The 14,748-nt window shown below is 36.8% G+C and overlaps 1 protein-coding gene across 7 annotated transcripts in view; it reads left to right on the top strand.

The window, feature by feature from the left end:
• LOC137940447 (protein DGS1, mitochondrial-like) overlaps positions 1-13,838 on the top strand; it is a 53,210-nt gene extending 39,372 nt beyond the window's left edge. For 2 of the 7 annotated variants that reach the window (XM_068785517.1, XM_068785515.1), the window contains 6 exons: positions 14-86; positions 312-340; positions 447-570; positions 7,923-8,033; positions 8,473-8,573; positions 8,650-9,208. In XM_068785517.1, the coding sequence (XP_068641618.1) occupies positions 14-86; positions 312-340; positions 447-570; positions 7,923-8,033; positions 8,473-8,573; positions 8,650-8,770 (559 nt within the window). In that variant the 3' untranslated portion in view covers positions 8,771-9,208. Of the gene's footprint in view, positions 1-13; positions 87-311; positions 341-446; positions 571-7,922; positions 8,034-8,472; positions 8,574-8,649; positions 9,214-13,794 lie in introns of those variants that run through there. The other 5 variants (XM_068785514.1, XM_068785513.1, XM_068785519.1 and 2 more) reach the window with 5 other exon arrangements.
• Positions 13,839-14,748: the final 910 nt, after the last annotated feature.

Here is a 14,748-nt window from a genome sequence, read left to right as displayed (position 1 = left end):
CTCTTCTCTGCAGGTATGAGAAGGAGCTTATGCATCCCATAAAAAGCTTTCTTGGTGGAGAGATTGTTCGTGCTTTTCTTATTCAGGTGCTCATAAGTTGTTCTTTGAGTTGTTAATGGGGGTCTCTGTGTGCAAGTAAGGAGCAAAGAGCAGTAAAAGAGATGACAATCAGTAAACTCTGAACCTAATAAACGTATCCTAGTTTACCCTCATAATGTTGCTAGGGAGGTTAAATGGGAAGTCATTTTAATTTCCACCTCATCTGTGAAATAATGAGCTTAGTGTCATTTTGGTGTCTTTTGAATTTGCAGATTCAGAAGCTGAAACTTGATATTGAGACGTACGCTTTTCCTTTCTTCTCTCTTTTTGTTTTTGTATGTGATTAATCAAGATCTTTTAGTGTAAATACAAAGTGGCTAAATTTGCATGAAACTTGGTTTGAACAGTGTAATGCTGGAATTGGACCAGATTCTCAAGGCAAATGAGATCAACTTTGCTGTTCTTGCAGCACTCCCAGCCTTCATTCTTTGTCTGCTTTTGATCATGTTGACACGGGCATGGATCATCAGGGTGAGACTTTTTGTGAAGGGTAATTTCGTTATTTTACATACTCTGTATTTTCTAGTGAGGACACTGTCTTCTCAGGATGTATAGATTGTCTGTAGTTCAAGTTTCATGTAATTTAGATGTATAGAGAGGGAGTTATAAGTAGTTAAATGTATAGGGGTATTCTTGTCTTTGTACTCTTTTTTTTTACCTAAGCTATAAAAGGGTGTTGGGGGTCGACTTTGAACCCTTATGAGAGCTTTTCTTTAGCTCTCTTGCTGCAGTTGTCTTCTTACTCCTCTCTTCCTCAATCCTCTTTATTCTATTATTTTACATGGTATCTGAGCAATAGCTTCTGGTTACAAGCATGTGAAGTCTCTCTTCTTTCTCTATTGAAGCCAGCAATCTCATAGAAAGAGGGATTCCAGGTTTGGTGTTGGCTGGTTGATAAAAATTTGATTTTGTGTTTCTTTTCTGCCATAACCCTAAGTTGATGATTTTTACTGCCAAATGAGCAGTTTTATGCCTGATTATTGCCCCAAGAGGGTTTATTGACTTGGAATTGATCCATCTACACTGTCCAGCCCTATTCTGTCCCTTTGCCTGCATCATCCTCTGGAAGGCAGATGCCAGCCCTTATTATGCCTTCTTTGGCTGTTTCTTGACTTGACTATGTCTATCTCAAGTTTCTTATGTTTGTGGCTGGCGCACATTAGCTTTTTTACCTAACTCTAATTTTCGAAGTGGAGCCCACATTGCTTACATAGGTGTCTTTGTGCAGTGAAGTAAATTTGTGATTGAAGTGACTATTATTTGCTTTAAATGGTCAATTCTGGTGAAATAATCACCCCCTCAAGGGAGTTTGGGAGCTTTGAGGGAAAAGACTTGATTTTGATTACTTCTAAGAGGTTAAATGGTGTTTCAAAAACAGAGGTTAAATGGTCAAAATTACCCCAGTTGGTCAAAATCAATTTGTGTGTGCCTTACAGAAAAAAGGAAATCCAAGTTCATTAAGGAAGATCCACCAGTTCCCTTGAATGATGATTGGGAAATAGAAGATAGTCTGGTTATGAACTGGTTAAGGAATCAAATTATGAATTGTGAGACTGCAAAGGAGATGTAGATGTCTCTAGAAGGCTTATATGCTCAAGAAAGTAATTTGTCCCGTATTTATGAATTATGCGATATTATTTAGCCTTAAGCGGGGTGAAAGATTTGTTAAAGAGTATTACAGTGAGTTATTAGGAGTTTTGAGGGAGAAAAATTATTTTTCACCCCTTCATTACTGATGAGAAGGAACTGAGGTGAACAATAGGGACAACTACAAATAGCTAAATTTCTATATGACTTGGGATTGGAATTTGAAGCAATTAGGGCACAGTTGATGGCCTCATATGACGTTCCATCTTTATCCATTGCATTTAATAGAATCATTCGTGCAAAGACTGTTATTACAACCAAGGGGAGTGAGGAGACTAAGAATGTCGATGTATTTGCCCTTCACACTGGGTAATTCAGAGTTAGTCGGAGGTCGGGGTGGAAATAGTAGAGGCAGAGGCAGAAAGGATTCTAGCAGAGGTGATAGTAAACCTGACAGGAAGTGTATTCATTGTGGCAGCTCCAACCATTTCTCTGATAAATGTTGGAGTAATTTTGATAAAATTGCGTTGGCAAATTCTCTTATTTATGAGAGCACGGAGACTTCTCCTAGGTCGATAGTAGGTATTGTATTAGGAGTACCTAATGAGATACAACAACTTGCTCAGTGCATTGCACAGTTAGCAACGGTACCTTCTACCTTAGCATCTATGTCTCAGCCTTCACTTCCTACTACCACTCTATTTAGTTTGGGTATGTCAGCCCTACATGTGCGTCCTATATCCACTTGGGTTCTTGACTTACGAGCTACTACTCATATGTCAGGTATGCCTTCCTTGTTTTTTAATTTAAAAGTCCTTTGTCATTTAGTAGTAGGACTAGAACTAACTGGGCAATTTGCTCGACAGTGTTTTCTCAACTGACATGACTTGCGATCAAAGAAAATATCTGCTAGCAAAGAAATGAAAGACCGACGTAGCTTAACTGATAATGTCCCAAGCGTAGATGTCATAAGTAGGAAGAATCATCATTAATAAGTGTCATTGCTCTAGGAACATAAACATCATCCAACAAGTGGAGCTCTCTTTTCTCATATTTGAACCAATCGTCCTCTTCGTCCACATGTCCTGAAAAACACACTTAATAGGATAAAATGTTACTAAACAGTTTAAAGATAGTAATATGACTTATAGACAAGAGGTTGACTGAAAATTTTGGAATAAATAGAACTGAACCTAAGGAAATTTGTGTAGTAGTATGAGGAGAACCCCCCCTAAATGGGAGAGAGACCTATCAACCAAAGTAACTCAACAATATGAAGGAGATGGATTAATAGATCGAAATAAGGAGGACATACCTGACATATGGATAAAAGCTCTTGAACCAATGATCCAGGAGGGAGAATGTGACACATTCAATGTAGTCATACTTGTACTCACCATTTTGGCGCTTGAAGAGGATGAAGGATGAGACTCAATTGTAGGAAAATTAGTAGATGATGCAGTCAACTAGTCCAATCTTTGTATTAATTATTGAATCTCTTCATATGATCTAGTGTGAGAAGAGGCTTCTTTATCTGTGACTACGGAATTGGCCCAGGTAAGTTTACCAAATTTCTCCCAACATTTATCAAAAATATGGTTTGACCTACTATAATGAATACATTTCTGATCCCCTCTATCATTTTGGCCACAGCCACGGGTACGGGTAGAGAAAGAGTGACCTCTACCTCTATTATTACCACAACGAAATTGACCATCGGGCTTACAAATAAGTGATTGAAGGTTAAGAACAATACAATCTGATAGACTTCCATGACTCAGATGGTACCCAACTTTTGGCCTATTCCGGTCCTATGGGCATCACTGACTCCACTGTTGCTGAGCTTCAGGCCCTCTTCAGAGGCCTCATCATATTTCGTGAGCATTTCTCTGGGCCGTTCCACATTGAGGGAGACTCTGCAGTAATCATCGGATGGTTCTCCTCTTCCTCTCCCTCTCCCCCGCCATGGTCATTGGGATGCTTACTACATTTTGGACATTCTCCCTCATATTACCTGTATTTGTTCCCATGTTCCCCAATATGCAAATTCTGTTGTAGACAGTTGTGCTAAGTATGGGGCCTCCCTCCATGCTCCTCTTGTAAGGGGGAGGCCTGCTTAATCTTGTTTTTGTTTCTGGTTTAATGAATTCATCTCTTTCTCAAAAAAAATAAAAATCTGATAGACTTCCATCTTTGTCATGTTTATTTGCTACTGCTCGTTTTACATGAAGAATTCTATTAAAGGCTTGCTCTAAGATGGTCACATTCTTATTGGTCAATAATTGGGTGTAATGAGTGTCATACTCAAAACCCAACCAATCTAGAAACTTGGCTACCTGAATCTAATTCTCCTTCTTACGAATGTCCTCAACATTCGTAGTAAATGGATGAAAGGTGTTGATTTCTTGTAGCACCCTTCTCATCAATGCAATAAAACTGTCATTGATCTATCTTTGTGCTTTATATTAAAGTACTTGACATATAATTCATAGATCCGTGACAAATTACTCTCTTGAGATAAAATAGACTATAAGGTAGTCCGCATTGCCTTTTGTTGTACCACAACTCAAAATCTGCTCACTAAATTGTGATTCATACTGTTCACCAACCAAGTCATAACTAGATTGATTTATGTTTCCTAGTCTTCAGTAATTGGTACAAGGGTATCATCCCTAATTTATTTGGCCATCTTTCTAGCCTTCAAATACATTGAAACAAACCTTGACCAATTCACAAAATTTGATCCATTCAACCGAATCGTGATTATCTGAATAGGCTGAGAGTGTTTTCCATCTAAGCTCTCAGTTGTCCTTTGGACAACAAGTTGTGTGCTAGATTGAGCATTCAATTCCACAAAAAAAATCACAATTCATCCCAATATGGCGTCAATAATCAAATAGAATCACTTTTCCCAATTTAATTTTGCCTACACAGGCTAGTGGACCCTACAATTAAATCAATTTAGGGAAAAACGAAAAACAATGTATCCAATTGGCAATCCAAAGTACTCATATTTAGCAATGAAGATAACAGATTGATTGAAAAATGATCCAATTGCATGAAATTATGATGACAAATGCTTCTGGGTAGATGATGCTGGCAAGAATGAAGCAAGGCTTCAAGTAGAGAGCATTGAATGGCTTCAAATCCCAATAGTCATTCAATTAAGAGTAGTAGCCACTAACCAGTAGGCTATGTCAGGTAGAAAAAGGGAAAAGGTGAGATTTTTACTCTACCAGTTCAAATTTCTGGGAAGAACTTCAATGGAATTGCTGAAGATTGAGAAAGGAGCCACAAAATTGGAAGACTACCCAAGATTGGTGTTACTGGTCTGATACCATGAAAATAAAGAGATTTGAGGGAGAAAATGAGAAAAAGAAGAGAGGAAAAGGAGAAGACAGCAAGCAGCCTTGGCTGCATTGAAGTTCGTACCAGAAAGGCACGAGCTTCCTCCTTTTGTTTCACGGTTTAAGGCATAATTACATAAATGACAAAAATGCGCCTAGATACAAAAATTCCATCTCTCCTCAAGTACACCTATGATTTCAATGAAACTTAAACCATGGGAATATAAAAGTATTATTTATATAATAGACATAGGCTAGGATAAAACATAATATGGGCACTAACCAAAATATCCCTGAACAGGTTTTTTAACAATATGAAACAATAAAGTATGAATTACTTCAAGGTGATGTCTATTTTCACATTGAGCAACCCCATTTTGTTGGGGAGAATAAAAACATGAAGTTTGATGAATTATTCCATGCAAGGCACAAAATGACGCAAATTACCAATTGACTAACTCAAGGCCATTATCAATACAAAAACTATTAACACGGGCATCAAATTGATTTTTTATTTCATTAAAGAAATCCAAAAATTCATCAAAGACCTCAGATTTTTCCCATAAAAGATACAACCAAGTTACCTGACTGAAGTCGTCTATAAAAGACACAAATACTTAAAGCCAAATGGACTAGGGATTCTGTATGGACCCCATACTCGAAACAAATTAACTCAAAAAGACAAGAACTATGACTAGAACTAATTGGGAAACTAAACCTATGATATCTTCCTAGTCGACAAGACTCACTTTCAAAAGAAACATCAATAGGTAAAGATGAAAAGGAGTGATGGAGTTTTGTGATGGATGCCCCAACATCAAACAACACAAAAATAGAGAGCATTATGCAGTAAGTGCCATAGTTGTTGGAGTAGATACACCATCCAACATGTAAAGCCTGTCTTTCTCATGTCTTAAACCAATTGTTCTCTTCGTCTACAAGTCCTAAAATACAGATGAAAAAGAGAGAATATTATTGAACAATTGAGAAACTTAGTGATGTGACTGAAAGAAAGTAAATTAACAGGAAAAACAGGAACAAAAGAGTAGTCCAATGACATTTTAGGAGTGGATTGAACAATATTGGGTCAGTAGAACCATCAAGCCAAAACAACATGACGATACGAATGAGAGGGATTAATTGATTGAAATAAGGACTTCATATGTAACGTGTGTAGAGACTTTTAAATCAATGATCCAGGAGGGAGAATGGGACACATTCACTGTTGTTATACCTGTACTTGCCAGCTTGGCACTTGCAATAGTAGAGGAGTTTGGCTCAATGATAGTAGTGGTTGTAGTAGAAGCAGTGGTTGACCATGTCTTTGAAGTAATTGCTGTATTTCGTCCTGAGGACCTAGGTAGGAGGATGAGTCTAGGCTTGTCACTATAGAATTAACCCCGGCTGGATTGCCAGATTTTCCCCACACTTTTCTAAAAAATAGTTGGTTCTTCTACAGTGGATAATCTTCTATCACCCAGCCACTCCAACCACGACCACGAGTATAGGAGTCTCGCCCACGACCTTGCGTCTCTACCTTATTATAAGATGGATGAAGGTTGAGAGATTTTGTATCAAATGGTCGGGTATTTTTCTCACTTTTACCTGCCACTACACCTTTTGCACGTATAACTCTGTTAAAGGCCTGTTCAAGTGTACTTATGTAATAATTTACTAACAATTGAGCTCTTAAAGCATCATATTATGATCTCAAACCATCAAGAAATCGAGCAACCTGTATCCGATTTTCTTTTTTTCAAATGTCTTTAGCATTCGTAGTGAAAGGATGAAAGGTAACATCGTTTGCAGAACACCTTTATCTCAGTAAAGTAGTCAGCCTCTGATTGGTCACCCCTCTTCATATTAAAATACCGGACATAAAGCTCATATAGGCGAGACAAATTACTCTCTTGAGATAAGATAGAAGACAACATGTCCCACATGTCTTTGGCTGTCCCACAACACAAAATCTGATCACTGAATCGGGTTTCCATATTATTGACTAACCAAGTCATGACTTTAATTATATTCAACCTCCCAGTCTTCAGTGATAGGTGTAGGAAGATTATCTCTGATATATTTTGCTTTTCTTTTGGTCTTCAGGTACATGAGAACAAAACGATATCAATTTACATAGTTCGAGCCATTCAATTTTGATTGAAGTAATCTGTATAGAACCTGAATCCTTACTCTCAAAAGCTTCACAACGTCTAAATGCAGCAACTTGTGTGCTGGATTCTGCCATTTAGAGTTTTAAATACATTCCAATAATCTTAACAAACTATTCAAGAGAAGCTCCAAACTCAATGGTACGATCAAGTTAGAAAATATATGTACTCTTAACTTGTTTAAGATATCTATATGCATAGGTAAAACATGTAGAAATCAATTTTATCCTAAGGCTCCAAAAATTTTCAGTATACCTCAAGTTAGAAGGTTTGGGACTACTCTCTTACATAAGATTGAGTTTTTGTGTTTTCCCCAGACTTCCTAACTCTAATCTTCAATTTATTGCTTTTTCTTTTTGAGGGTGCTTCTTCAAGATGACTTTGACACGGTTGTGTAGCTTGAGGTCTTTGAGAAGTTTTTACCAGCTCTTTGCATAGACCTTTGACTTTTGTGTCTCTCGAAGGAAATGCATTTGAAATGCTAGAATTGCCAATGTTATATTGATTAAATTCTGTTATCATCAAAATCAAGATGGGAGTCAACGCTTGGTCAACCATAATAAGATTGTAAATGCATCTAGTTATTTTCTGATCCCGTTTTTCCTTGTCCATATGGTCAAACGTTTCTGTAGTTTTAGCTGAAGAAACATTTGCTAGAACAGGTTTGATTATTTGACAGTACCATCTTTTTCATTTGTCTTTCTTTGGTTTATCTAATCAGGATACAGGTGCAGAAGGTAAGGGGAGAACTGCTCGGCTCCAGAGAAGGCTGCTTGTTGTAGAAGTTGAGAAACGGATTCTGCAAATTCAGAATTGTGTGGATCAAGGCCTTGTGAGACTCAAAATCTAATTTCTGTTTATCATTCTCTGTGATAATTTTGATAGAACATGGTTTGAGTGATGAAGTTATATGCTGTGTACTAATTACTCAAAAAAAACTTCATACCTACTTGCTTATGGAATGGTTAGATGTCTCTGTGTATCATGGGCAGGTCAGGGAACACCTAATGTTTCTCTTGCCGTTTGGCATTGAAGTGATTATCATCTTTCCCAACAAAATAAAAAATAAAAAATAAAAAATAAATTTATTTTGGTAAATTAATCAGAATCATCTCTTCCATAAGAGTATTTTCTGTTTTATAAAATGGGTCATACTTAAGTTTAAATTTGAAGGCTTTATTTTCTAATAAGACCTACACAAAAATAATAGATTATTTGTGGGTTGAGCATTTGTTTTTAACGAGTGATCACAGAAGTTTGTGTCACTACAGGATGAAGATGGCCAATGCATGTTTGGGTTACTCCTGTATAGTCTTGACCGCTTGTACAAGGCAGTGGAAAGGCATGCAAAGGAAACTGGTGAATGGCGGAGGTAAGCTGGAACTTGTGTATTATTTACGGCTCGACATAGGATTCCTGAGAATTAATATGGATTTTGTTCTTTGCAGCTTGAGACAGGATATATTGGATGTTGCGAAGCCCAAGATGACAACAACATATAAACTGGCTATAACATCCCGAATGGAGAGGGTGTATGACTGTTTGCTTCCTTCAACGAAGAGAAGATAGGTATTTTTCATCATTTACTTCTGTTTTCTTCCAGTGAATGGCACTTTTTGTCATGGGCCATTCAAACAGATTTTTTTCAGCTACTGATTTTTATTTATTTTTCTGTTTTTCATTTTTTACCGGGGGGGATAGAAATTTCTCTTCTGTTATTCGTTTATTGGTCAGCAGTGGGTTTTTCAATAGAGCAACTCGTTGGTATTTGTTTTGTTAGTTTGAGCTTCAAGAGAACTAATCAGATTACCTGGGCAAAGGTAAAGAGGTTCTTTTAGAAACTTTTGAAAGGAATTTGAAGGACAGCTTTTTCAATTCCTCAAGTGGCTTAATGATTTGCTGAAATCAACCTGATGTTTATGTTTTGGGTTCGGATATACCAAAGTTTTGTACTAGGGTTATGAAATTAATTTATAAATATTTATCATGTAAAAAAAGATATATGTCAGAGGATTATTCTATTGATCCCCTGACAAATATTTTCTTCAAGTAATAATAACCAATTCGTTGTTGCAATATTGCAATGACCACTTCAACAGAATTCAATAATCTTGTCTTCAAAAGATTTGAGAATGGATCTCACTACCAAAATAGCTATTAACATATGACAAGGAAAAGTATTCTATCAGCATCTTTGAATGTGCATGGAATTGATTAAAATAGCAAATAAGATTATAATTTAAGGTTACTTACCTACATAACCCCGAAATTGATTTTTATTTACTCTTTTAATATCACTAAAATTACTTATATATAGCTATCATCAAGTATATTCAAACATATAAATACCCTTGTAATAAATTTTTTATGTCTTAGATACTGTGCTTATGAGCAAGTTAATAAGGGTCAATACAAGTGGGACCAACTTGATGATGATTTAGGAAAACAATATGAGACCCTATAAAGGTGTCACATGCTATTTGAGAGCTACATGAAGTAACTTATTTGTATCCATGTAAAGAGATAACTCCATTATTATTATTATTATTATTATTATTATTATTATTATTATTTACAATTCAAATTTATGGGAATTTTATAAGAAAAATTGAAGTTGTAAGTCACTAACTCTATTTAGTGGCTGAGCTATGTCGATATGCCTAATAAAAATATAAGTATTTTCTCCTAAGAAGAGAAAGTTTTAATTATTTTCTATAACACACATGACTTTTTATTATTGTTGCTATATACGTAATTTCGATAGTATAGAGTTAGTATCTGAAAGGTGTGACCCATGTGCAAGAATGACAAAATTGTGATTACTCATTTTAGTGGAAACTACAATTGTGATTAACCTTAGTACTAGTAGAATTAAGTAGTTTTGAACTACAATGTGGAATGAGTCTTGTGAGGGTCCACATTAATTGTCGTGTCCCTTCAATTACGTAATATTTTTTTGGTATTAGAGTTGAAGATCGAGGACTTTGTTAAAAGGAGCCACCCACGAATAGGAGTCGTTGGATGGTAAACAAGGCGACATGGTTAGTAAATAAGGAGAAATCTATTAAGATGGCATAGAGTTGTAATAATACAAGCCTATGTATGTACTTTTATATCTATTTAACTTTTGAAGAATGTAGTCCCAAGGGCATTGTATTGTTTGTAAATACCCTCTCAAAACTATCATTAGATCCACTAAGCATGGGGGGAGCATTAAGCTCAATCACCTTAAGCACAAATTTGTGCTCCCTCTTGTCTCCCCTTTTTCTCTCTTCTTTCTCTCCCTTGGCTTCTCCTCTTAGCCTTTCCATGAGCTACATGTCTTCTCCTCTCCTCCTCCGTTCTTCATCTTCTCTCTTCTCTTAATCCCTTGTTATTATTATGTATACAAAACCCTAAAAATCAATATGATATCATAGCTAATGATCTAGAGCCTTAATTGAAGGCTGCTCAAAATTCTTCCCTTAGGGGAGGTTAGTCCACAAAGAACTTGAATTGAACTTAAATGAATCGATTCAACTTCAACTCATCTTTGGGTGTTAGTGCAGACGAGTTCGAATGCACTAGAAAACAGATTCCAATGTTAGTGCCCCCAAATGAAAAGTATGATATAAAGAAGAGAATGAGTAACTTTTTTATATATACTAAAATAGAATATATACCTAAATAAATAATTAACCAAAATAAACATGGTTACTACGTTTGTAAGTGATTTAACATGTAGTATTAGAATATATTAATATCCTAAGTAATGAAAAACTATATTATATTACTTAATGATTATAGTTTATTATAAATTAAAAAAATAATTACAAGTGACTAGAATAAATTATTTAAAATAAATAAAAAAGTTAAAAATAACATAAGAGAATATAATAAATAAATAAATTATTTTTTAATAACATAAGATATAGTTTAACATTAAAACTCACTATTTTAATACCAAATAAAAAAATACATAATAAAAAAATAAATTTATCAATAACATAATATATATTTTACATATTATTAATTAATAATGTATTAACAAAAAATGAAAAACTAATGGTTTAATTAATTGGATAATTAAACCAATTATGACGATGGTTTAATTTTTCCTAAGTATAGGAAAAATTAAACATCGTCTTCCTTAGCGTGTGTCGTCTTCCTCAGCGACAATGGCGGGCAACGGCGATGGGCGATGCTCCGACTGTACGCCGAGAGGGAGAAAAGAGGGAGGCCGAGAGAGAAGAGAAGCCGGGAGGCCGAGAGGAGGCAGAAAGTCCGATGAGGGGGGGGGTCCAGAAGGAGGCTTGGCTTCCCGTGCTCTTTTCGAATCATTCAGTTACCATGTACGACGGCGTCGCTTCTTCTCCTCCTCCCCCCCCCCCCCCCCCCAAAAAAAAAAAAAAAAACGAAAAATCCCGACCTTCTTCTCTTGTTTTCGCTCTCTCTGCTCCCTTTGTTGGCTCTCGTCTTCGTTCTCTGCTCCCTCTACTTTCTCTTGTCATCTCTCGTTTTCACCCCATCTCCCTCTCTCGGCCTTTCTCTTCCTTCTCCCTCTCTCGTCTCCCTCTCTCTGCAACGGAGGTCAAGAAGGAGAGGAGAGGGAGGTCGAGAGGGAGGAAGGTCGATGGGGGAGAGGGAAGAGAGAGGAGAAAAAAAAACTTTGCTGAAGGATCGCGGGGGGAGAGGGGAAGGAGCAACGGGCGTCGCGCGCTTCAATCGGTTGATTCGCAAAATAGGTATGAATCAGCTTTCCCTGAGTTTTTGCCTGAGCGAATGAAGTGGTGTAATCTCACTTCAATATAATTCATTCTACACTAACGCCATTATTTCATGAACTAAGGGGGGGTTAGTCCACAATGAAGTGGAATGAATTCCCCCCCGCATTACCTAGGTCATCACAAATAAGGCATTAGTGCAAAATGATTTGAATTGAAGCGAGATAACACGTTTCATCTCCTCAAGCAAAAACGACGAAAAACTGATTCCACCCTTTTTTTTCGAATCATTCAGTTACCATGTGCGACGGCATCGCTTCTTCTCCTCCCCCCCCCCACAAAACGAAAAATCCCGACCTTCTTCTCTTGTTTTCGCTCTCTCTGCTCCCTTTGTTGGCTCTCGTCTTCGTTCTCTGCTCCCTCTACTTTCTCTTATCATCTCTCGTTTTCGCCCCATCTCCCTCTCTCGGCCTTTCTCTTCCTTCTCCCTCTCTGTCTCCCTCTCTCTTTTCCTCTAGGCCTCCATCTCTTCTCACTCTCGGCCTCCCTCTCCCTTCTCGTTCTGCTCTTCTCTTTCCTCCTCCCCCGATTTCCTTTGATTTAACCTATTCCGGTTTTTATATCCTTCGATTTCCTTTAATCTTCTTCGATTTTTTACAGTTAGGCGTCGATTTCTTCCATTGTGCTTACATTTCCCCATTCGGCGGTGGTTTCCCCCAAATTTCATAAGGTAAGCCGAAACCCTAATTTTTTTTCAACTAATTTAGTGTTGTATTTGAGTTAATTTTAATTTTTGTGCGTAATTTATCTTGATTGTGGCCTAATTGTGAGATTTAGGGTTCAAATTCATGTTGATAGGGTTTAATTTCGGGATTAGAGTTGGGGTTTGGGACTTTTAGGGTTTTAAGGTATAGTCTTTAGGTCTGGAATTAGGTTTTATGTTTTTTTTTTTTAAATAGGGTTCTCGATTTTTGGGGTGATAGTGTTTTAAGTGCTTAGGGTTTAGTGTTTGGGGCTTTTAGGGGTTTTAAGGTGTTTTATGGCTTGGGGCTTTTAGGGGTTTTAAGGTTTAGGGTTTAGGGTTTGGGGCTTATTTTAATTTGTTAGGGTTCTCGGTTAGAGTTTAGGGTTTAGGGGGTTTAGTGACTGCGAAACCATATGGGGCTCTACCAGGGGTGTTGGGTGAATTTGGACTTGATGAGTTAGTGTTTGTATTGTTCTAGTAATCTACAATGAAATTAGTTGGATTGATTTTGAAATGTTCTAGAATGTTGTTGAATATGTTTGAAGTGTTATGGAATGCATTTGCCATGGTGAGAAGATTTTGGAGTTATAAATGTCCACCACATTGTATTTTGTAATTGGTTGGTTGTGTTTCTGTGTGTCCCTAGTTACTACGACGAGTAATGGTTGTCTGATAAAAAAAATTTCCTTGATGACCATCTCGGATTTAGATTATAAATGGTTGAAAGAAGACCACAAACCCTCGATCATAAGACATTTGGACCTTCGATGATGATAACAAAATGCTCAATCTCTTAGTTGAGCAAGTCAATATGGGGAACAGGATGTCCAACGGGGTTTGGAAGCATGAAGTGTATTTGGACTGTGTCAATAGGTTCAAAAGAAAATGCAGCTCATAAAAAGACTGTTGAGCAGCTCAAGAATCGAACAAGATCATGGAAGAAAACTTACCAAACAGTAACGAGCTGTCTCAACACTAGTGGGTTCGGTTTGGATGCAACCACACATAGAGTTACTGCATGTCATTCTATATGGCAAAACTATATCAAGGTCAGTAAATTATGATTGACTATAAAACATTTTTTATGTTTTCTGCATTACTAGAACTCTATTCCAAGTCGTCTAAATAATGTTTTATCCTTGTAGGAGCGTAAAGAAGCTGAAAAGTATAGACAACAAGGCTACCCTCTTTATGACAAATTGGCTTTGGTAGTGGGAAAATAGCCATGGGGAGAGCAAGTCAAAATGATGAAGACATGTGCAATGATGTCCAACATGAGGAAGAAAATTCACACTTGGACATTCTCGAGGATGTCGATTTAGGTAGAGATACTCCTTCGCCATTCTTTATAGAAAATGAGTCGTCGCCTGATCAGTCTCCAAGTACTAACCCGTCAACTTCAAGTCGTCGTAGAAAGAGACCGCAAATGGCCACTGATGATAGTATTATGTTCGTTGATACAATAACAAGAATTGCCACCCTATTGCAATCTTTACAACCTAAAGAGGGTAAAACCGTCGGAGAGAATTGGTATGAAGCCCTCACATAAATCCCGGACCTGTCGGTAGATATGAAGTTTCGTGCTCCTCTATTGTTAGATACACCAATGAAGAAGGACATGTTTACGAAGCTTCCAGTGGAAGAGCGACTTAATTGGCTTAAATACTGTGCTGGTGAAATGTAGTCAATAGTTTTAAGTACACTATGTATTTTGGGATGATTGTTTTGAAGTTTAATTATGACTTTATAAAACATATCATTGATAGATTATGAATGTTATTATGGTTAAGATTTGGGTTTTCATGATTGTTTTATTCTTATTGTGTGGATGAATATTGTGGGTATGTGATTGGAGATGGTTTTATATAGGTGTGATTGAAAATAGGTTATGATTGAAGATAATGATATGTTTTTGTGTTTATGACATTTATGAAGAAACAAGAATTATTGTTGTAGTCGTCATTGTGGTTGTGGTGATTGTATTTGCAAGTTTTCATGAAAGAAAAAAATGATTTTATTGACATGTCTTATATACATGATGGGAAGATACTACCTCAACCATAGGTATAGACGTGCATTACATCCTCGTGGGATTGGTG

The sequence above is a fragment of the Aristolochia californica genome, unplaced genomic scaffold, assembly GCF_029961685.1.
Source record: "Aristolochia californica isolate CCGP_79_NKW_82.1479 unplaced genomic scaffold, dmAriCali1.0.hap1 SCAF_9, whole genome shotgun sequence".
In the NCBI taxonomy this organism is placed as follows: domain Eukaryota; kingdom Viridiplantae; phylum Streptophyta; class Magnoliopsida; order Piperales; family Aristolochiaceae; genus Aristolochia; species Aristolochia californica.
Note: the sequence above shows the minus strand (reverse complement) of the source record. Positions and strands in the feature narration are given on the sequence as shown.